The sequence below is a fragment of the Spermophilus citellus genome, assembly GCF_964194105.1.
Source record: "Spermophilus citellus genome assembly, chromosome: 6".
Classification (NCBI taxonomy): Eukaryota; Metazoa; Chordata; class Mammalia; order Rodentia; family Sciuridae; genus Spermophilus; species Spermophilus citellus.
This window is the reverse complement of record NC_138187.1, coordinates 33,775,014-33,798,542: the sequence shown is the minus strand read 5'-3', so window position 1 is coordinate 33,798,542 and position 23,529 is coordinate 33,775,014. Positions and strand designations below refer to the sequence as shown.

Sequence of the window (23,529 nt, the reverse complement as noted above, 5' to 3'; positions counted from 1 at the left end):
AATAGTGAGAGAACATTCCTAAATTCCTAATGGTAAAGAATACCCATACCATACTAATTCAGAAAAAAACACTTATGTATAGGGGTTAGGGGTTGTGGCTCAGTGGTAGAGTGCTTGCCTAGTACGCATGAGGCACTGGGTTCGATTCTCAACACCAAATATAAAATAAATAAAATAAAGGTCCATCAACAACTTAAAATTTTTTTAATTAAAAAAAAAAGATACTTATGTATAAATACCATGACCATCCAGAAATTTTCTTCTGGTTCATTGAAGAACTGTCTATTCTTCTGTGTATGTAAAGATTTTGCAGGTTTTGACGGACTAAAGGTCCTAAAAAAATTAAAATAACATGTTGGAAAAACTCTCCACCATAAGTTTTAAGAATTCATTGAGCTCTACAAAGGCACATTTAAAGGCATTACCTTGTAAATTGTACAATAGCTTCGCATAACCCAACATTTCTAATTTTTTCATTCTTTTCTACTTCATTTGGATGATAAAACAAAATTTTATTTTCCTCCTAAAGTATGAAGAAACAAAAGCACAACATCAACACAGGCTTTTCTTCATCTTAGCTATTGAAAGTGCTAAGTTTAACAATGACCTCTCCTATAATAGCTCTAAGGACAAAACCAAAGACAGTTTTTGGAAAAACAGGAATTATCTCATCATTGTGTAAATACCGCCCATTCGTCTGAAATTTTCGGCCACTGCGATATTCACTAAAACACGTTTCATCTCAAGCAGTCCTAGATAACTGCAATGATTTCTGGATTTCTTTCCGTGGGATGAGTTGTAACACCAGCGCTTGTAAAAAGCAAGTGTGTGCGCACGTGCCCAGGAATACAGCTCTCAAAAATTAAATCCAGCTGGTTCAACGGCATTTGGACTGACAGCTTTAACAAGGACTGTGATTTGCTGACCACAAAACAAAGCTCTGGACATCTTTTGAGGAAGCCAGCATCCTCACCTAAGAACAAACAAAAGCTCCTGGCGTCTTATTTACTAATTTGATTTAAAAAAAAAAAAAAAAAAAAAAAAACTTTCCGAGGGTCCTCCAAGCTTGCAATCTCTTAAAGCTACTGCCCACCACTCGGGTTCCACAGTTCTTCTCGGATACTTCCAATAATAAAGACAAGTTCCATTTTTATTCCCCATAACTGATGCAAAGCGAAAAGACAACCTGCGTGGAGTGGTTAACCTGGCGGACCTTCATTGAGCAGCCAGACCCCGACCCGGCAACGCAGCTGACCCTGCCTCCGCCGTCAGCTCCCCGCCGCACACTTGGCACACAGCAGGCTCAGCCAGGGCAGCTCGAGGACCGAGGACCGAGGACCGTAGAACCACGGGGGCCGCCTCCCGGGCACACCCCGCGGCTCCAGGGCACCGACGCCGGCCGGCCGGCCGCCCTTCCGCCCCCGAGGCCTCCTCGGCCACCGGCGGACGCCCGCGCGCAGTCCCTCCGCGTACCTCTCCCTCGCGCGGCCCAAAGCGCGGATTGTAAATGAAGAAACTCAGCAGCGCCGGCGGGAATTGCTTCTCTTGGGCCGCCCAAGCCCCGGCCCCAGCCCCGGCCGCCGCTGCTGCCATCCCGGCCCGGCCCCCACCTCTGGAGCCTCCCACGGCCCGCCCAGAGACAGTGGCCTCGAGGCAACTACACTTCCGCCTCACTCGCCACCGCCCCGGAAGCGGTTACTGCCGGCCCGGAAAAAGAACTTGCCACGCAGTGTCCCCTCTGGCACGTCCGGGTGGATCCTGTTCCCCTGTGTTTCCTGGACTGAAGTGTTTCTAATGCCTTTTAAGGGACTTCTGGATCTACGCGCTCGTTGAAGTGGGCGCCTCAACTCCAGTTTCTCCTGCTCAGTGTGAGCCGCAAAGGCGAGAATAGATGTGGTGTTCGCCGGAATGCCCATTTCTGGGCCTTGACGTGCCTGGAGTCTGTGGATTGTGACACCTGGAGGGCTCGTTAGGTCCAACATTTGGAATTCAAGCCCTTAGCAGACTGGTTGGCCAAACCCAGATCTGTCATAGATGAAGTTTGGAAACAAGGCCTCTTTTACCCAGCCCTCAGGGTAGTCCTTCACATCTAGGGAGGTGAAGCGTTGGGGTTTGTTCATGAGACAGATCTGGGTACACATCCTAGCTCTGCCATTCACTTAGTGTGGGACCCATCACCCAGCCTCTCCAGGTCTCTCTTATGTGTAAAATGACTAACAGTTGATTCCTGCCTACTGGAAATTTCACTTTGAGAATTAAGTGGGACTATCAATGGACTTCAAATGCCCAGCATGCAATCATTACGGAACAAGTGATTGCTACTTTTCTTTGCTCTGGGCTTTCCCAGCTAGTTTAAGGGAATTTTTTTTGGGGGGGGGGGTACTGGGGATTGAACCCAGAGGCACTTAACCACTGAGCACATAACCACTGAGCCACATCCCCAGCCATTTTATATTTTATTTAGAGACAGGGTCTCGCTAAATTGCTTAGAGCCTCACTAAGTTGCTGAGGCTGACATTGAGCTTGCAGTCCTCCTGTCTCTGGGTTTAAAGGCGTGCACCACTGGGCCTGGCTGCTAACTTGCTTCTAAGTGCATGAAGACCTCCCATTAGAACTGCACGTTTTGAGCTGGTCAGGGTGGCTCATGCCGTAATCCCAGAGACTGGGAGGTTGAGGTAAATTTGAGACCAACTCCAGCAATTTAGCGAGGCCCTATCTCTAAATAAATAAACAGATAGATAGATAGATGGTTAAATAAATAGATAAAGTAGATAGAAAGATAGATAGATAGATAGATAGATAGATAGATAGGGCTGAAGATGTAGCTTAGAGGTTAAGTGCCCTGCCTGGGTCCAATCCTGGTTAAAAAGAAGAAGGAGAAGGGGGAGGGGGGAGGAGGAGGAGGAAGAGGAGGCCAACAAACAACATCAACAACAACAAAACTACATATTTTGGCATTAAAGCAATAGTTTTGAAAGCCTCTTTTTAAAGGTACCAGTGTTCAGTTCACCCCCACACAAATCTTTTCTTCCCCCCAGATTCTTATGGAAACTTGTAATATATAAAATAAACAGAGAACTACCAAGGTTAAGAAAGGGCCCAAATAGTAGACTATAGACTGATGTCTAAGAGTACCTTCCAGGAGCTACCCACCATCCCCATTTCTCTCAGGGACCCTAAAACATGGACGTGGAACTCTGCAACTCCAGGGAACATAGTTTGAAAATTCCAGATTAAAGAATTCTTTCCTCTATGTCAGAGCAAATGCTTCTGGAAGAATAATAGGAAGAGCCCAGGACTTGGATAGGAAAACCTGCATTTGAGTTCTGGCTTTGCCATTTACCAGTTGTATGACCTTTGGACAATCCCTTAACTCTCCTCTAAACCTCAATTGCCTCTTCTATAAAATGAGATGAAAACATGCCTTGCAGATTGCCAATATTACATTAGATGATACAAATGAGAGTCCTTTGTAAAGTACAAAGTACTATGTAAATATGTGAGATTAACATTCTATGGTATCAAGTCATGATTTTTCCTAGGGAACACTTCTGTTTCCTTGTACACTTTGCCCATCCCCATACAATTAATTGCATTTATCATCTTAAGACAGATCAAGGGCTGGGAATGTGGCTCAGTGATAGTATACTTGCTTAGCATGCATGAAGTCATGGATTATATCCCAGTACCACAAGGTGGGGTGGGGAGGAGACACAAAACACTCAGAAATTGAAGAAAATACTTTTAAGTTTCCAAAGCCAAGAAAACGAGAAAGCTTGGACTTTGATTCATCTTCCTCTCCTGGTGTAGTCCTAGGATGGTCATGGGTGCAAGATACAAGTGGGAGAGATGACAGACACCCACATAGGTTTGGAGGATGTGTGTCTTGCTTCCCTGTGGAGCTGGGGCATGGTGGCTAGTCTTGTAGAGTTCCCCTGTGTTTCTAACATGATTTGGCAATAATAAAATATCTGTGGCCACAAGAGTAGGCAATAGGCTCTGCTTGGTACAGGAAGCAGCCACATGCTGCACATAGAAATAATCCAGAGAAAGCCTGTATTCAGAAGTCTCAAGCTCAGGATGAGGAAGACATAGCTGTGGCTACTGAAGATCACAGAGAGGAAAGAGGATGACTCCATGGTCACCATGTGAACATACTGAACACACTCCTTTCTCATCTAGAGCCTTGACATGTCAGCTCTTTTCCTGAAACCTAGGGAAAGAAAGGAGACAATGAGGTCAAATTGCCCAACATAATTCTAAATTATGATTCATACACCCAGTACAATAGTCACACGAAGTTCAGTTATAGAACTTCTAACTTTGCACAGTTTGTGAACTCAGAGTTTCAAGGGAATGAGATGTGGGAAAGGCACATATCCTAGGAGAAAGTCACAGTGGGTTCCAGAACGGGTTATTATGGATAAGTTGTCACGTACTGTATGTCTCATCCCTACCGGGAAAGATGAGCTTCTCTAGTAGGACTCTCAGAGTCCCCTTCTTGTTCCTGCTAACTCAGTGCCAACCTTGAAGCTCACATCCATGTGTCTTGAATGAATGAATGACAGAGGCAGGGAGCAGCAAGGGTGGAGAAGTGGACATCAGAGACGGATGTTGTTCCTTCAGGGTTCTGGCTGCTTCCTGTCTTGCTGACAGAGTTCTGGACACAGGCCGATTGAACGTTCTAGTGAGTTCTCTACTCAAGTCAGTATTGAGCTCCAAGAGGAAGTGGCTGGATGCGATGTACACCTCCCTCCCTCAGTTAAAATTGTCCTCATCCTCCATCTCTTCCATCATCACCTGGAAAGTATCTTCAAGAACACATGGTTCAGTCTGGGGCTAGAGCTCAGTGGTAGAGCACTGGATTCGATCCTCAGCACCTCATAAAATTAAATAAAATAAAGGTATTGTGTCCTTCTGTTACCGCTGTTTACCGGTGACGAGTCCTTGCTTCCCCAGTGCTGAAGTATAACACCAGAGAAGCACGCCGAGGCTAGTTTAGAGTGGAAAGTGGAAGCTTTATTAAGGACAGCAGAAAAGACTTCTTCCCAGAGAAAGAAGGGGACCCAAGAGGTGGAATCTGTGGAAGGGCAAGATCTTCCCTCTTTTATAGCTAAGGTCTTCTTTTTATACACTCTTTGGGGAAGGCAGGGACTTCACCTACATCATAGCATCTCTTAGCAAATCATCACACACCACGAGAAAATCATAAAACAACTCTAAAACATGATTAGCACATTCACTGGTGGGAACAAGTTGGGTAGGGGTGATTGGTTACTACAAGAGGGGGATTCATTTGGACTGATTGGTTTAAGCCACGAGGGGAGTACGTGCTAAACTACATGGTTTCCCAACATGTTATCAACCACCATAAACTACTGAGAGGGTCATCTGGCATCCCAGGTATTTTCCCTGTCTCATGCTGATTGGTGGCTGCTAGGGGGTTGCTATGGGTCCTCACCTAGCTTAACTTGAGTCAGGGACACCTGGCGCTGCAGATCTCTCCTGTTATTTGTAGATAAACAATTCAGCAGGGTGGGTATGTGCCTAGGAGTGCTCTGTGGGTGTTTCCAAGACAAGAGTCACACCCCCTTCCTTGGACAGGCTTTGCTCTGAGGTAGATGCTGGTTTTTCAGTGTGAGGCATTGGGTTCGGTTCTCAGCACCACATATAAATCAATAAAATAAAGGTCTATCAACAACTGAAAAAAATATTTTAAAAAAGAACATGGTTCTTTTTAGTCAAAAATAAAAACCAGCCAGGCGTGATAGTACATGCCTGTAATTCCAGTAACTCAGGAGGCTGAGGTAGGAGGATTGCAGGTTCAAGGGCAGCCTCAGCATCTTTGTGAGACCCTGTCTCAAAATCAGAAATAAAAAGGGCTGGGATATAGATCAATGACAAAGTGCCCCTGGATTCAGTCTCTATATCAAAAAAGAAAAAAAAAAGGAAGGAAGGAAGGAAGGAAGGAAGGAAGGAAGGAAGGAAGGAAGGAAGGGAAAAGAAAAAAGAAAGGTGCGGGTGTGGTGGTCATGTCTCAGCTACCTGGGACCCAGCTGAGACTGGAGGATCTTTTGAGCCACAAGTTTGGGGCCAGCCTGGGCTACCTAGTGAGACTCTGTCTCCAAAAACAATAAAAAACAAATGGAGGGCTGGGGATGTGGCTCAAGCGGTAGCGCGCTCACCTGGCATGCGTGCGGCCCGGGTTCGATCCTCAGCACCACATACCAACAAAGATGTTGTGTCCACTGAGAACTAAAATAAATAAATATTAAAAATTCTCTCTCTCTCTCTCACTCTCTCTCCTCTCTCACTCTCTCTTAAAAAAAAATGGAAACAAGTTCTATTAATCAAGGTTCAATTGAAGAAGCAGGATTACTAGAAAAAAATACATTTACATATTTATATTACATATACTAATATAATTTTTAGATTAATTACATGTATCATGCAATGGTGTCATCATATAATGTAAGTGAAAGATTGCCAGTATTCTGCACTTGGGAGATCTGTCAAACAGCCTCTGGAAGGCTGCTTGCTTTTCTATTGAATGCCTGAGCTTGACCCTTGCAGAGCAGGAGGGGGCGATGGATGTAAAGTTGGGGAGAGTGAGGAGAACCAGCGGATGAGGACAAGCTGGCAGGGGTGTCCGTGTCTGTCTGTCTCCACCTCTGATGATGAAGGGGTGCTCTGGGAAAAAGCTGGTGTCCTTGATCACAGAGAGAAGCATATCCAGGAATTGGGGAACTGCAGGGGGATCCCACAACCAAAGAGGTGAGCCAACAGGTGTATGTCCACCTGAATTGACCTCCCAAGAATAAAACACTACAACTGCTGCCTCATGCCACCCCCCACATCTCAGGCAACATGCCTGGTGGCCCACCCTAACTGGATCCCTATAGCCTAAGCAGTTGACCTATAACAATGCCACCACCCCAGCAATGCCAAGATTTGATAAAGTGAAACTGTAGGTATTTATGTTGTTCTGTCTTCTTATCCATATGTTTGAAATACTCCATGACTTAAAAACAATTGAAAATGTAAATCCATTTATATTCATTGTAAAAACCCCTAGGAAGCAATGTCAAAATCTATCCCACCACCACCGAGAGGGGGAGAGAGAGAGAGAGAGAGAGAGAGAGAGAGAGAGAGAGAGAGAGAGAGAGAGAGAGAGAAGAGGGAGAGAAACATTATGTAGATGTATAGTCTTTCCAGTGAATCAATTAACAGGCCAGGTGGAAACTATCCTGGTGCGTCCAATTTCATCTGTCTTCTTAAGTGTTTGCAAAGTAATACCATACCTTAACACTAGCGGAAGACATACAAGATAGGTTTTTGCTTGAAATTGGATGCTTGAGTACTCATTGCATAAAAGGAAACTGTACTTTTTTACATAGAATTAACCACGCACCTTGTAAATCTGAATAAATGGACATGTATTTTCCATCCTGGCTACCCCTCACCTTTTATTTATATTTATTTTTAAATTTTTTTTTGGTGTGTATGTTTGCTGGAAAGAGCTACTGTGAAAGCCTATATGTATATATTTAAATCTTATTAATAATTCATAATGTGCATGTACTGAAGAAAACCACCAGATAGCATTTGATGTAATGTAATCATTCTCAGTCTCAACAATTGAGAACATTCACAAAGCTGGCTTTGAGATTGCATTCCATTTAATTGTGAACTAGTGTACCAAGCTCCAAGCCAAAATTGTGGTTATATAAAAACAGCCCAAATTAAAGCCTCAGTTGCAGCCCTAATTTATAAACAATTAGGAAAAATAACAGGATACTTAGGGTTTTTTTTTTTTTTGTAGTTGTATACAATAACTTTTATTTACTTTTATGTGGTGCCGAGGATCAAACCCAGGGCCTTGCACACTCGAGGCAAGCGCTCTACCACTGAGCCATAACCCCAGCCCCCAGGATACCTAGGTTTTTGTTGTTTATTTGTTATTTTAGCTTTGTAAACTATGTCGCAGCTTAGATCTTCATTTTAAAATTAAAATATGTTATTCCAGTGCTGAGGACCTGCCTTCTTGAGGTAGGTCGGTGGTCACCTGTAACTTAGGTAAAAATAGAGAAGGCAAGCAAAGATATAAAGCTCTTCAAGCGCCTTGTTCAACTTTTGGGGGAGATTGTTAGATTTTCTTTATAATTCTCCCCATTTTGATTTGACTCTGGGTATGTTATAAAGTTTTTCCTCAGCATATAAAATGTGCATGAGTCAAAAATGGGTAGAGATTTCAGTAACAGAACATTATGCAGGGTTTTTATTAGTTGGAGTGTGGGGCACATCTTTGCATGAAGGTTTTTTTAAATATTTATTTTTTAGTTAGAGGTGGACACTATATCTTTATTTTATATTTATGTGGTGCTGAGGATCAAACCCAGTGCCTCACACATGCTAGGCGAGCAGTCTACCTCTGAGCCACAACCACAACCCCATGAAAGTTTTTTTTTTTTTTTTTTTTTAATGAGAATTTACTGTGACTTTGGTTAGTGGCAACAATTCTATGTCTGTGTTCATCTTTTCTCTAGTTAATGTGCTCCACTGTGTGTGTGTGTGTTTTGCTGGGATTGAACCCAGGGATCTGTTCATGTTGGGCAAGTGCTCTACCACTGAACTATCACCCCAGTCTATCTTCCACATTGTTAAAAGGTTTCAACCTTATCTCATTGTTCACTAGTCCTCTTAGTTGGAGATAACCACGGTTAACATTTTACTATATATATATTTCTTTCTTTTTTTTTTTCCTTTGAGATACACGTTGAATGGGACCCCTTTTAAAATGAGTTGTTTTGCAAAAAATTCATATAATGACTAAACTCAAGAGAATTTTAGAAAAACATTTGTATTTTGAAATGGTAGTTTCCATCAAAGATTGGGATAAAGCTAATGTTTTTAACAAATTTAAACTTAGAAAAAAAAATAACAAGTCAAAAAGTGTTAATTAACAAATATGTTTGATGCCCCAAAAGCTGTTACCTGCCTTCAAGAGTAGAACAAACCCCTAAAATCAAACCCCAAATCCAAACAACATAATTAAAACTTGGTAAGAGTAAAGATAAGATTATTGTTTCATTGAAACATACCTCCTGGCACTTTGGGAGGGGGGGTGTTAAACACAGAGGAGGCTTCTTTTGATTGCTAATTCTTTTTTTTTTTTTTTTTTTGAGAATTTTTAATATTTATTTTTTAGTTCTTGGCGGACACAACATCTTTGTTGGTATGTGGTGCTGAGGATCGAACCCGGGCTGCACGCATGCCACTTGAGCCACATCCCCAGCCCCTGATTGCTAATTCTAATCATTAATTCTAATTGATTGCCTATTGACACAGACAATGAGATTAAGGTCCTAAGATCACGTTGGAAGAATGAAAATGTAGTATATTTGAAGGGAACACAAATCATTGAAATCGTATTTTTGAAACAGAATGAACAAAATTCATGAATAACTGACCATAACTGACCAATTAAAAGTTTGTGAGTATTTATCTCTTTAAATACATCTGAGCCTTTCTCTTTATATACATCTAAGCTTTTCCCCCAAGATAGAACATCAACGGTCAGACCTATGACACAGGGTGTCCCCTGGGCACTCTGTCCTACAGTGCCCCTCCAGTCATTTTTCCTACTCAGGGGATTTCCTGATTGATAGGGAAAATAATAGTGACATTACCCCCTTAATCTAGATTAGGTGAAACTATCTTTGTATGGCCATTGCAATTAAAAATATTGATCCCTGTCCTTCTAAAGTCATTTCGAGACCTAGTAATATCCCAGACTTTGAGAAACTGCCCAGACATGATCTTTCAAACAACACAGCTTCAAAACTCACTAAGCTATTTTGTGTGTAGGAGGCGATCTGGAAAAGTCCCAGCATGTGGTGAGCCTGGGAATTGTATTAAAAATGTGCTTTTAAACAAGCTCCTGGGAAAATACCTCAATGACACCCAGGAGTCCCCCGCTCTCAGGATCAGCCAGAGAACAGCTTTGTGTGCCAGTTGGAAAACAGACAGATGAGAATTTCCTGGCCCGAGACCGCCCAATCTCCATGACAGCCCTGTAACAGGACCCTTGAGACTGGCCTCGAATGGGAAGGCCATTCTAGGTGTAATCGGCTCAGGTGGTGTCACCTAAGAGCCAGGAAAATGGTGGCCAAGAAGGAGAAGGGGGAGGTGAGGGCAGGTGAGTCTCTCTGAGAGCTCATCTTTATTTCTTTTCTTGCTCTATTGGGATGGAACTCAGGGCCTCAGGCATCCTGGTTAAGTGTTTTTCTAAGAAAAAAAAAATTAAGCTTGAAAATGAGTCTGTTTGGGTTAAACGAGGATAACAAGTCTCCATGGCTTTATGGAGACTCCATAGCAAGTCTCCATACGTTGATCTGTCTCATCCTGTTTGCTTTTACTTAAATCTTCCCTAGAGCAATGTAACACCCAGTATCAGAAAACACATCAGTAAGATTGATTTTGTGCTGGCTGAAACCTCTTCATTATTAATTTCAGAATCAGATGAATATCAGAGCAGAATCCTTGCACAACCACACCATTTATTTTTTTTAAACCTGATTTTCCTGTTTCCTCCTACCCAAGGCCAGTATGGCTTGCTCAGCACCTGATGGGACCCAAGATCTATGGACAAGCCCTTGGTCCCCACTTGCTTTGGTACCTTTACCTGGCTGAGAAAAAAAAAGACACCCACACGTTAGCCATTGATGAAGAACTGTCTTTATTGGGTGACTTTAAAGGCATTGCCTGCAGGGAGTCCTTACAGAAATCGTGGGACAGACTCACCACTAAAAAACTATGGACTGACTTATTTCCTCACTCAAACAATGAGCAAATTGCAGAAGCGATTCAAGGGGACTTGATAAATAAGTTCAGGGTAGGATGTGGGGCTTCCCATTCCAAGGGCTTTGCAGGTTTTCCAACTGAGTGTTCCTTCTTCTTCTTTTTTTTTTTCTCCATAGACTGGGGCTTTTAAGAATGCACCATCTCCTGGAATTCTAGAACATAAGAGGCGACAGGTCAGTGGAGACAGCTCAGGACTCTCCAGATGAACTATCACTGTGATAGATCCAAGAGGGAACACTGAAGCCGATACTCAGATGGTAAGCATGATCCCCTTGGAGGGAAGAGAACGGTGGGCATCAACAACCACAGCTCCAGGGTGTCTACAGCCTCCCACCCCTCTGTGTAATCTCGTTCAACAAACATCTTCAGCTTGGCAACAGCTGAACTCAGTGCAGTTCTACTCAGTAGAACTCACCAACTCCATATTTTCCCTCCAACAAGGAAGGCATTCAATATCATCATCTATTGCAATCTGCAAACATTTAGCTGTGTGTTGGGTCAATTAAGACAAAAAATGGGAGATTGTTCTCCCCTTTTTCTGTAGCAGTATATTGCATTTTTAGGTAACATTCAACATGAGCTAACCTCATCCCTCAGAGTTTATATTACTACAAGAAAGATGATGAGAATAATAAGATGTGGATGCTGCAGATTGAAATTGAAATCTGGGAGAGTTACTTTGGTAAATTTTGTCTGGAAATCTTTCTTGCTCATGTGTAAATAAATCAGCCTCCCAGGTCTGAGCTAAATTTCTGAGTTGTCTACAGCAGCATTAACTCCTGAATAGTAATCTATAGTGATATCGTTTTATACAGATTTAAAAAATAAGAATATAGCTGGGTGTGGTGGCACACACCTGTAATCCCAGTGGGTCAGAAGGCTGAGACAGGAGGATCACGCGTTCAAAGCTGGCCTCAGAAATTTAGCAAGGCCCTAAGCAATTCAGAAAGACTCTGTCTTTAAATAAAATACTTATTTTTTTAAAGGAAAGGAAGTTGAGAACATAGAAAGAATTTTTTTTAAAAGAGAGAGAGAGAGAGAGAGAGAGAGAGAGAATTTAATATTTATTTTTAGTTTTCGGCGGACACAACATCTTTGTCTGTATGTGGTGCTGAGGATTGAACCCGGGCTGCACGCATGCCAGGCGAGCGCGCTACGGCTTGAGCCACATCCCCAGCCTCAAATAAAATACATATTTTTTTTAAAAAGGGAGGGGGCTGGGGATGTAGATCAGTGGCTAAATGCTTCTGACACCAAAAAATAACAATAAAAATAAGAATTTAAGGGCTGGGGATGTAGCTCAGCGGCATGTGCCACGCCCTGAGTTCAATCCCCAAAAAAGGGAAAAAATATGGATCTAAGGTAGCAAATTTAAATTTCAAATTAGTGTCACTATTAGCAGGACCTCTATAGGCTCTCCTGACTTGTCAGGCACAAAGTCCCTAAAAATCATAATCTTCAGCCATATGACTATGATGACATTTGAATCTAGGGAGCTGCACATAGAAAGCTCCATAATTGATGGCTGACTTATTTGTCCTCTGTTTAATATTGTGCACTTGGGGGTCTAATGTCCACTAAAATGTCTTTGTTTAAACCCTTGAAAGCTTTGAGGATTTTCAGTGCAAGCCAGTAGACTCTTTGATATGACACAATCCTGAGAATGCCCATCCTTCCTTTATCCAGAGGGGCTCATATCCTTGCATGATTTTTGAAGTGCATTAGTGCATGCTGAAAATAACTGGCCAGGCAGCTCACTAGTCCCCTACTGGGGTAAAGGAACTTTTTTCCTTTCTTTGGCAGTGCTGGGAATTTGGGGCCTCATGTGCACCGGACAGGCACTGATCCACCGAGTCACCTCTCCATCCTCAGCCCCAAGGATATTTTCTTTCTTTCATTTTTTGTATTTGTTTTTGTTTTACCGTACTGGGGATTGAGCCGAGGGGCACCCTAACACTAAGCTACAACCCAGTGTTTTATTTGTTTGTTTTCATTTTTTAAAGGCAAGATCTCACTAAATTGCCCAGGCTGGCCTCAAACTTGTGATCCTCTTGCTGCAGTCTCCCGAGTAGCTGGGATTACAGGTGTGCACCGCCATTCCCAACCAATTTTTTTCCTCCTAATTCATCGATAATAATCAGAGGGATCAGCTTCTATGATACATCCTGGGCTTTAAGCCAGAATTTGTGTGTGTGTGTGTGTGTGTGTGTGTGTGTGTGTGTGTTTCTGTCTGTCTGGTGCTGAGTAATGAACCCAGGGCCCTCTGAGCAACATCTCCAGTAATGGCAGAATTTTTACACACAACATTGGCAGCCTTGCTTTTAGTCCCATTTTACAGATGAGAAGGTTGAGGTTTAGCAAGGTTAAGAGAGGGGGATTCAAAGCCTCCATCTCTTTGATGTCAGCGGCCAAGCCCCTGCGGATACTCCCCAAGCTAACATGTTCATGCTATGCACGGATGTGGACATACCATCAGCCCCAATTTTTCCATCTCCATCATTATCTGCAGCGGCCATCAGGGACTTGGTTTCTGACTCGGTCAGTTCTCTAGCACCACTCTCAAACTTCTGGAGGAAAAACCTATAGGATAATAAAGATTGGTGGGAATTTTCTAAAAGAACCTGTGTCTCTCTTTCCCTCTTTCCTTTCACCCTTCCTTCTTCCCTTTCTCTTGCTCTGTGTCTCTCTCTGCCTTCCTCCCTCCCTCCCTTCCATTCTTTCTTTTCTTCTCTTCCCCCTACCCCTGTACTGGGGATTGAAACATCAGTTCACTAAGTTACTGAGGCTGGCAATCCTCCTGCCTCAGCCTCCTGAGGTTGGGATTATAGGTGTGCACCACCACACCCAGACCTTTCTTTTCTTTAAACCAACCTTTTGTTTCTAGTAATTGCAATGATCAGTCAAGGTCTTAGAAAGCAAAGGACTAATATGCTGAAAACACAGGTTTTAAAAAGTACTTTCATAATATCCCTGAACCAAAGGGACGCTTCGTGGATCCAAGCAAATCAATGGTAGATATTTTATTTTTAAGAGTTTTGTCAATTCCATTTGCAAAGGAAATCTCTTAGACTAAGAAATCTTTGTAGCTATGGTTTTCAGTGCCTAAGTTTACTGCTTTACATGCATAGAAGTGCGGCCCTCTGACTTGGCTTTGATGAGTCTCAGTCAAATGGATGCCCAATGCCAAGCCTGGCCATTCAGAAATACCAAGCAAACTGGGCCCCCTGCACACCAGCCCCACCTAGCAATCCTGGGGGTACTCAGGACACAGCTTACTTAAGCTCTTCTTCATCCAGATATCCACTCTGATCATTGTCTATGAATCGGAAAACATCCTTCACCTGACTGGCTGACATCTTGGAGAGGCCTGATGTCTGGAAGAATTTTTGGGGTTCAAAAGTATCTGGGTCTAAAGAACAGAAAATGAGTTATTCTGATGCTCATTGGATTCCATTCCATATCTGGGCCAAGGTGCTGATCCACAAGGATTCTCCAAGCCTGGTGGTTCAGGGTCTCACTAAATTGCTTAGAGCCTTGCTAAATTGCTGAGGCTGGCTTTGAACTTGAGATCCTCCTGCGTTAGCCTTCCTAGTGACTGGGATTACAGGGTTATTTGTTTTTGATTGAAGCCAGGGCCTCATGCATGCTCTGAAAGCACTTTACCACCTAGCCCCCAGCTCCAGATATTTCCTCTTGATTTCATCCCATCTCCCTCTCCCTTCTCTGCTCTGTGCCTGCCTCCGAACTCCCTCCCACTCAAAGGATTGTATTTCCAAGTCCCCAACATCACTGAAATGCAAACAGGCTGAATCGCACCCACTGACCCCTGCCTCCACCTCCAAGGCCCCTTTCATGATTCTTTCATCTTATGGAAGTGCCATCACAGGCTTAGATCCCAGATTCCTATATCTAATGTATAGCATTTTCATTCTCTGATTCCATGAGTCTTCCAGCAAGGGTCACATTTTGATTTTTGTTGCCTGGCTGGAGGTGGGACTATGGGGGGACAGCCCGCACCTGCCATACACACCCTTACCTTGGCATTCCTGCAGGGCAGCAGCGATGTCATCAGCACTAAGCACATCTGTGATGCTCATTTTCCACCTAGTCACACGGAATGAAGGAGATGCAATAAATAGCAAGGATGAACAGGCACATCCAGGTGAAAGGTAGGTACCCTCCTGGACTCACTGAAGATGTATATTTGTCTAGAAATTTTATTCTCCTCTTAAAATTATTTTGCAGGGCAGGGGATTGAACTCTGGGCTTTGCACATGCTAGGCAAGTGCTGCACCACTGAGCTACATCCTCAGCCCCTGTCTGGAATTTTTAAAATGCGATAAGGGTGATGGAAAAGAATATCCAAACAAAAACCAGATATGGGAAAGATCCCAGCCCCCTTTGTCTCAGCACCATCTCCTGAATACACTCCAAAGATGAAATAAAAATATACGACCTAAAGAACTATTTGATTCAGTTTTCTTATAAAATTGTATTTACATAATCATTTACATAGGTGGCTGCAAATCATTCAAAAATAAACCACATTGCAAATGCAATAGCATTTTCATACATCAGCCAGAGAATTGCATTGTTGCAAATTCCACATGGGCCCCGATATAGCCTGAGTTGCTTGCAGATCTTCTGGGGAAGACATGCTATCTCTCCTCAAGGATGGGAATTAGATGGATGAAAAGCCCATCTACTAGAGATCAAAATCCTTCCAAGTGCCAAGTCATGGGAAGAGAAAAATCTGAGCACAGCATGCATAAACCTAATATGAATGTATGAAGGGAAGAAGAGCTTGGGGTCTGGTAGGTCCATAGCTACTCACCGTTTTAGATTTTCCCCTAAGAAGAATCAGGGGAGAAAAAGTTCAAGGAGCAAAACATAGATGTGCTTTTGCTACCTTACTGACCTACCTTATATAGGATTGAAAAAGTGATAGTTACAACCTCTTAGATTTCCTTCTTAAGGATCAAATAGATGTAGCTCAAATGTCTTACTTTACTAATTAAACCTCCTTTTTTTTCTTCTATTTATATCTCAAGTGAATGTGGTTGGGAACAGCCTGTTTAAAAAAAAACCTCAACAAAACTTAACTAAGGTTTCGATTCTGCAAACAAACCTGGTTGGCAAAACGTGAAGTAGATACTGGAGGCCTGGTAAGGAGGGGCCAGTGGCTGAAATGAGATAAGCACACATTGGGGTGCTCTGTAAGCTGAAAAGGTCCCCCAGATCTTAGTGGCTGCCGTTTGAGGCAGGTCCATTTTTAGCTTCTGAAACCGTGGATGTGGGAGGCTGACCTCAACCCAGGGTGGACAGACTGAGAGTCAGTGTTATCAAATGGACACACGGGGCTTGTCCAGCAAAGGAGACGTGCTGGTTAGGTGACTTTCCTACAAGTCTTGACTTTGACATTTCCCAGCGAAATCTGCACAGGATCAAAAGACAAAACAAAGGAAAGTGAGCAATTATGCCCAGCCCCCAAACTCATATTTGTAGATAACAATATTATGATTTGAGATCTCAAGTTGTTTGTTTGTTTTTGGGTGGTACCAGGGATTGAGCTCAGGGGCCCCTCCACCACTGAGCCACACCTCCAGCCCTATTTTGTATTTCATTTAGGGACAGGGTCTCCCTGATATATTTGTAGATGGACACAATGCCTTTATTTATTTATTTTTATTTTTTTTCATGTGGTGCTGGGGATCGAACCCAGTGCATCACTCAGTGCATCACGTATGCTAGGCAAGCGCTCTACCACTGAGCTACAACCCTGGCCCTCTCTCTTTTTTTTTTTTCTAGAGGTGGGGAGACTGGCGATGCAACCCAGGGGTGCTTAACCACTGAAATACATCCCTTGTCCTTTTTAATTTTTTATTTAGAGACAGGGCCTTCCTAAGTTGCCCAGGCTGGCCTTGAACTTGTGATCCTCCTGCCTCAGTCTCCTGAGTACTGGGTTTCCAGGAGTGTGCCACCATGCCCAGCCCATCTTAACCATTTTGAATTGTACACACACTACAATAGGGTTAACCATGTACAAATTATTGCTCAATAGATCACTAAAACTTTCATTTTACAAAACTGAGACTCTACACTCTTCCCCTCCCCCCTGGCAAACTCTATTCTACTTTCTGTTTCTAAGAGTTTGACTACTCTCGGTCTCTCATCTAGGTGGAATCATGTGATGTTTTTCTTTTGTGACTGGCTTATTTCAGCTAGCTTCATGTCCCCAAGGTTCATCCATTTGGGACATTTTTTTTTTTTTGTACTGGGGATTGAACCCAGGGGTGTTCTACCATTGAGTCGTACCTCCTGCCTGTTTTTATTTTATTTTGAGACAGGGCCTTGTTAAATTGCTGAGGCTGGCCTCAATTTGCGATCCTCTTTCCTCAGCCTCCCAAGTCACTGAGATTACAGGCATGAGCCATAGCAACTGGCCAGATTTTCTTTTTAAAGTCTGGATTTGAGGTGTTTTCTTTTTAGGTGTAGAAATATATCCCATATTTCAATCAGAAACATCCAAGTGGCTTAAAAGCAGAGAATTCCAGAACACTAGAGAGGGGCCTTAGGGGGTGGTCAGTAGCTATTTGATCAGAGAATAAATAAAAATAGTAAAAAGAATTTTAAAACCCTATTAAAAATCAGCATCAACCTGCCCAGTTCTTAAAAAAATCTGAAAATAAATTTTGAGAGTTTTGAATTAGGTGTGGGTCGGGGTGGGGAATGGAGCTCAGTGGTAGAGGCCTTGCCTAGTGTGCGAGGCCCAGCCAGGGGTTGATTCCCAACACCTAAACAAAAGAAGTTTTGAATTCAATTTCCAACATTAAGTTGTCATAGGAACTGGCCAAACACTCCCCATGGAAGTGTTTGTGTTTACAATTGTCCACAGAGATTAAAAATGTAAAAAAAAAAAAAAAAAAGGCTGAGACAGGAGGATTGCAAATTTGAGGCTAGCCTCAGCAATGTAGCGAGGCCCCTAAGCAACCCAGTGAGACCCTATCTTTAGATAAAATATGAAAAAGGGTTGGGATGTGGCTTAGTGGCTAAGAAATTCTGGGTTCAATTCCTGGTACCCCGCACACACACACACACACACACACACACACACACACAATATGTCTAATACAATTTGCCCAGTTAAGTGAAAATAGCATATGGGTTAAACAAGATACTTTAGATGTTCTTGCTGGTTGCTTTGATAGAAAATAGTGATAAAAGAGGCTGAATAAACATGTTGGAGGTGATTCGTTAGAAGTGGGGCATCCTAGGAGATTGTCCTGGCGAACGCAAGCGGCATTCTCTGGTAGGTTCTAAGTTGGAAGTGGGGACAAAAATTAGGGAAGCTGGCAGTTATTAACCACGTCCTGGCTACTGGGAGTGGATTGTACAGGGTGAGTGTTCGGCTTCCTAGACTATTTGCTTGAGACAGTGGTCTGACCTCCAAATCCAACTTAGAGGAGTCCTGGCTTCCTGGGCTGGTTGCTCTAGAGAATGGGCCAGAGTTCAGTTTTTACAGAGGGTCTGGCCATTGTCCACTTTTGTCTTCAGCCTCTCAGCGGAAGATCCCTTGTCATATTGCAGACACTCAGTGAACATATTTATGAACCATGTGAACTTAAGCAAGTCTCTGACATTGAGCCTCAGCTTCCCCTTTTACAAGTGCAGACGTAGCCAGGCGTGGTGGTGTATGCCTATAATTTCAATGACTTGGGAGACCGAGGCAGGAGGATTGCAGCAAGTATGAGGCCATACAGGCAACTTAGCAAAACCCTGCCTCAAAAATTAAAAATATAACAAGGGCTGGGGATGTAGCTCAGTGGTAAAGTGCTCTATGACTGAGCTACCTCCCTGGCCCTGTAGTAAAGTCTTTTACAAATGAAGCTATTCCAGGCAAATATGTATGGTGCTCAAAGAGAGGAGCAGGTACCCTCCAGGAGGGGGTAATTCCTGAGGGTGGGGAGGTCCTGGGGTGCTGATAATGTTTTATTTCTTGATCTGACTTCTGGTATGTGGGCATTTTTATTTTAGGGAGATTTATCACATGCTTTCCTGTTATGGTGTTTTACTCTGATAGAAAATTGACTTAAAAAACAGTGGTTGTTACTTCCAAAGTGTGGTTGTTGGGCGGAGAAGGACAAGGTTCTTGCCCTGTGACTTTGGCCTTGAGGTGTGCTGGGAGCAGGTGGTGGCTCAAGCCTTGTCCTCTTGACTGAATGATTGGAGGGCTTTGGAGGGTTCCCATGAGGCAGGACCCAGCCACTAGACTCTGGGACTTCTAGTGTTCATAGCAGGACTGTGAATGGAGATGCTTGATGGAACCACTAGGCGCTGGGCCTTGGGATGGAAGGAAGTTACCCAGCAGCTTGAAAGACAACACTGTTCTGGCCCTATTGAAGACAGGCCTCCCTGTGGCCATCCCAAACTCAACACACTCTGTTTTTCATCCTAGGCACTTTCTGTGATCTGGAATGATCTGGTTTGCCTCCTTGTGTACTTGTTGGTTGCTTGTCCTCTCCTCTCCCAAATGGAAGTTTCTGAAAGGCAGGGTTTGCATGTGCTGTTCCATCCTCAATCCCTAGCACCTGGCAATGGACAACATTGGAGGGTCTAGCAGTGGAGACAAGAGATTCTAAGGTGGATTTTATGGGCACCTGACGTCTCCTTTAAACTATGACCAGTATGGCGGAAACATCCCCCATGCATTCTAAGAGAGGCCTGGCTTTACATGGAATTTCCAAGTTGGGCAATTTCCTGACACCGACCAACAATGGAAACAGTTTTCCTGAAAATGTTATCAGAACAGCAAGAGAGACTTTTGTGGCAGACAAATTCCAAACACCAAAGAAAATTCTCCAGTGTCTTACAGGTCCACAGCAAGCTATTTGATGACATTAAAAGCTGAGATTCTTAAATGTCAGCGATGAAATAGCAAAGCCCACAGAAAAGTGACTTCTGACTGACAAGTTAGAAAAGCAAAAAAAAAAAATCTGAATTTCAGCATTGAGCTGATGTCTCTGTGTGGTGATATGGGAAGAAGGGGATTCTAGAGTTACCAGAGTGTCTTTATTTATATGAGACTCTTTTCTAGAGGTGGATTTCCTTTCCTCACCCAAAGAGACTCAGCAATAATTGGTTAAATAAGTTTATTCATGGGGGCTTAGGCCACTCTCCTTAGTGAGGCGCAGTTACTAATGGAGACTGTAAAACATCTTAGGGCTGAAAGAGACGGGCACCTTGCACCTTGCATGGTTTACAACTAAGTTCCTAGCCAAGGAAGCCTACAGCCCATGTATAGGAGAGTTGGTGTGTCCTGGGTTTGGAGTTTTTATCACTCCTGGGACCAGATACATCCCTCATGACCTACTACAGGTCTGGCAATGAAATAAGGCTCATACCTACCATCAGCAACATCATCTGTGGGCCCAATGCAAAAATGAAAATGTAAGTCTCCTTGTTCAAGTTATTAAGAATTTCAATCTGATGTCCACGGAACTGTAAGGCAAGTGTGGTCCCCTTCCAAGTGCAGGGCCCTAGAGACTGTACAGGCCCCCATCCACAAAGCTAGCCCTGCTGGTGGTTTATAGATACAAGTACAATATTGCCCAGTTTATCCAAAGCACATCATTAAGTCATTTATTGTAATAAATCTGTGAAATATCATCATCCCCATGATGGGAAAGAGAGGTTAAGTGACACTCCAGTGACTTGGGGTGCAGCTCAGTGGTAGAGCACTTGCCTGGCATGAATGAGGCCCTGGGTTTCATCCCCAGCACCATGCCACCACACAAAAAGAAAACAAAAATGAAGGGATAGAGGGAAAGAAAGCAAAAAGAAAAAAAAGAGAGAGAGACACTCCAGAGAGTCAAATAGCTACTTAAGTGGTAGACCCAGAACTCATCCTTGGTGTTTTCCATGGTACCAGCTAAAAAATTCCAAAGACACTCAGGCCCTTGGATTCCTAGAGCCCCTTCTTCACCTTAGACAGCTAAAAGAGGCACAAGTTTGTCTTGAAGCTGCTGGACAAAGAACTGTCCAACATAGAATCATTCACATAACCCAGCCTCTCCCTTCCCTTGACCTGGGAGAACATCACACATGTGATCCTGAGCATCATTGCAGTCCATGTTGGGAGAGTGGAGAGTGGGGCATGTTCCCACCTGTTCTTGATAATTTGCACTAGATCCAGGACCATGGGTGTGCCGGACCAATTTTCTTTTCTTTTTTATTTTTTAAATAAAAAAATTTATTTATTTTAATTTGTTCTAATTAGTTATACATGACAGTAGAATACATGGCAGTCTGTCTCATTCTACTGTCCTTCCCATCCCCACTGCCTGACCCCTCCTGTCACTCCCCTCTGCACAATCCAAAATTCCTTCATTCTTCCCAACCCCTTGCCTCCACTATGGATCAGCATCCTCTTATCAGAGAAAACATTCAGCTTTTGTTTTTTGGGGGATTGGATTATTTCACTTAGCATGATATTCTCTACTTCCATTCATTTACCTGCAAATGCCATAATTTTCATTCTTCTTTATGGATGAATAATATTCCATCATGTATATATACTATAGTTTCTTTATCCATTCATCTATTAATGGGTATCTAGATTCCTTTGGGTATAAACTAAGGAGTGTAATAGCTGGGTCAAAGGGTGGTTCCATTCCAAGTTTTCTGAGGAATCTCCATACTGCTTTCCATATTGGTTGCCTCAATTTGCAGCCCCACCAGCAATGTATGAGTGTACCTTTTCCCCCACATTATTGCCAAAACTTATTATTCCTTGTATTCTTGATAATTGCCATTCTCATTGGAGTGAGATGAAATCTTAGAGTAGTTCGATTTGCCTTTCTCTAATTGCTAGAGATGATGAACATTTTTTTTGTATCTTTTTTTTATTGTTGGTCATTCAAAACATTACATAGTTCTTAATATATCATATTTTACAGTTTGATTCAAGTGGGTTATGAACTCCCATTTTTACCCCGTATACAGATTGCGTATCACATCAGTTACACTTCCATTGATTTACATATTGCCATTCTAGTGACTGATGTATTCTGCTGTCTATCCTATTCTCTACTATCCCACTTCCCCTCCCCTCCCCTCCCCTCCCCTTTTCTCTCTCTACCCCCTCTACTGTAAATCATTTCTTCCAGTTGTATTATTTTTCTCTTACCCCTCCTTTCCTCTTATATGTAATTTTGTATAACCCTGAGGATCACCTTCCATTTCCATGCGATTTCCCTTCTCACTCCCTTTCCCTCCCACCTCTAATCCCTGTTTAATGTTAATCTTCTTCTCAAGCTCTTCGTCCCTACCCTGTCCTTGGTTACTCCCCTTATATCAAAGCAGTCATTTGGCATTTGTTTTTTAAGGATTGGCTAGCTTCACTTAGCATAATCTGCTCTAATGCCATCCATTTCCCTCCAAATTCTATGATTTTGTCATTTTTAAAGCAGAGTAATACTCCATTGTGTATAAATGCCACATTTTTTTTATCCATTCATCTATTGAAGGGCATCTAGGTTGGTTCCACAATCTTGCTATCGTGAATTGTGCTGCTATGAACATCGATGTAGCAGTGTCCCTGTAGCATGCTCTTATTAGGTCTTTAGGGAATAGACCGAGAAGGGGAATAGCTGGGTCAAATGGTGGTTCCATTCCCAGCTTTCCAAGAAATCTCCATACTGCTTTCCAAATTGGCTGCACCAATTTGCAGTCCCACCAACAATGAACAAGTGTACCCTTTTCCCCGCATCCTCTCCAGCACTTGTTGTTGTTGGACTTCATAATGGCTGCCAATCTTACTGGAGTGAGATGGTATCTTAGGGTGGTTTTGATTTGCATTTCTCTGACTGCTAGCGATGGTGAGCATTTTTTCATGTACTTGTTGATTGATTGTATGTCCTCCTCTGAGAAGTGTCTGTTCAGGTCCTTGGCCCATTTGTTGATTGGGTTATTTGTTATCTTATTGTCTAATTTTTTGAGTTCTTTGTATACTCTGGATATTAGGGCTCTATCTGAAGTGTGTGGAGTAAAGATTTGTTCCCAGGTTGTAGGCTCCCTGTTTATCTCTCTTATTGTTTCTTTTGCTGAGAAAAAACTTTTTAGTTTGAGTAAGTCCCATTTGTTGATTCTAGTTGTTAACTCTTGCGCTATGGGTGTCCTATTGAGGAATTTGGAGCCCGACCCCACAGTATGTAGATCATAGCCAACTTTTTCTTCTATCAGACGCCGTGTCTCTGATTTAATATCAAGCTCCTTGATCCATTTTGAGTTAAGTTTTGTGCATGGCGAGAAAGGGATTCAGTTTCATTTTGATGCAAATGGATTTCCAGTTTTCCCAACACCATTTGTTGAAGATGCTATCCTTCCTCCATTGCATGCTTTTAGCCCCTTTATCAAATATAAGATAGTTGTAGTTTTGTGGATTGGTTACTGTGTCCTCTATTCTGTACCATTGGTCCACCCGCCTGTTTTGGTACCAGTACCATGCTGTTTTTGTTACTATTGCTCTGTAGTATAGTTTGAAGTCTGATATCGCTATACCGCCTGATTCACACTTCCTGCTTAGCATTGTTTTTGCTATTCTGGGTCTTTTATTATTCCATATGAATTTCATGATTGTTTTATCTATTTCTACAAGAAATGCTGTTG

General features: G+C 42.8%; 2 protein-coding genes across 2 annotated transcripts in view; both read right to left on the bottom strand.

The window, feature by feature from the left end:
* Positions 1 to 1,664, bottom strand: part of CCZ1 (CCZ1 homolog, vacuolar protein trafficking and biogenesis associated) — a 28,317-nt gene extending 26,653 nt beyond the window's left edge. Inside the window, exons 1-3 of the mRNA XM_081297141.1 lie at positions 1,474 to 1,664; positions 426 to 523; positions 240 to 333 (exon numbers count right to left, since the gene is read on the bottom strand). Of these exons, the coding sequence (XP_081153267.1) occupies positions 240 to 333; positions 426 to 523; positions 1,474 to 1,593 (312 nt within the window). The 5' untranslated portion in view covers positions 1,594 to 1,664. The remainder of the gene's footprint in view (positions 1 to 239; positions 334 to 425; positions 524 to 1,473) is intronic.
* Positions 1,665 to 1,997: 333 nt separating this feature from the next.
* Positions 1,998 to 14,960, bottom strand: OCM2 (oncomodulin 2; the record flags this gene model as incomplete). Its single annotated transcript, XM_081298171.1, has 4 exons — positions 1,998 to 2,089; positions 13,334 to 13,443; positions 14,140 to 14,272; positions 14,900 to 14,960. The coding sequence occupies 4 exons, from the start codon at positions 14,958 to 14,960 to the stop codon at positions 1,998 to 2,000; spliced, it is 396 nt and encodes a 131-aa protein (XP_081154297.1).
* Between the last annotated feature and the right edge of the window lie 8,569 nt (positions 14,961 to 23,529).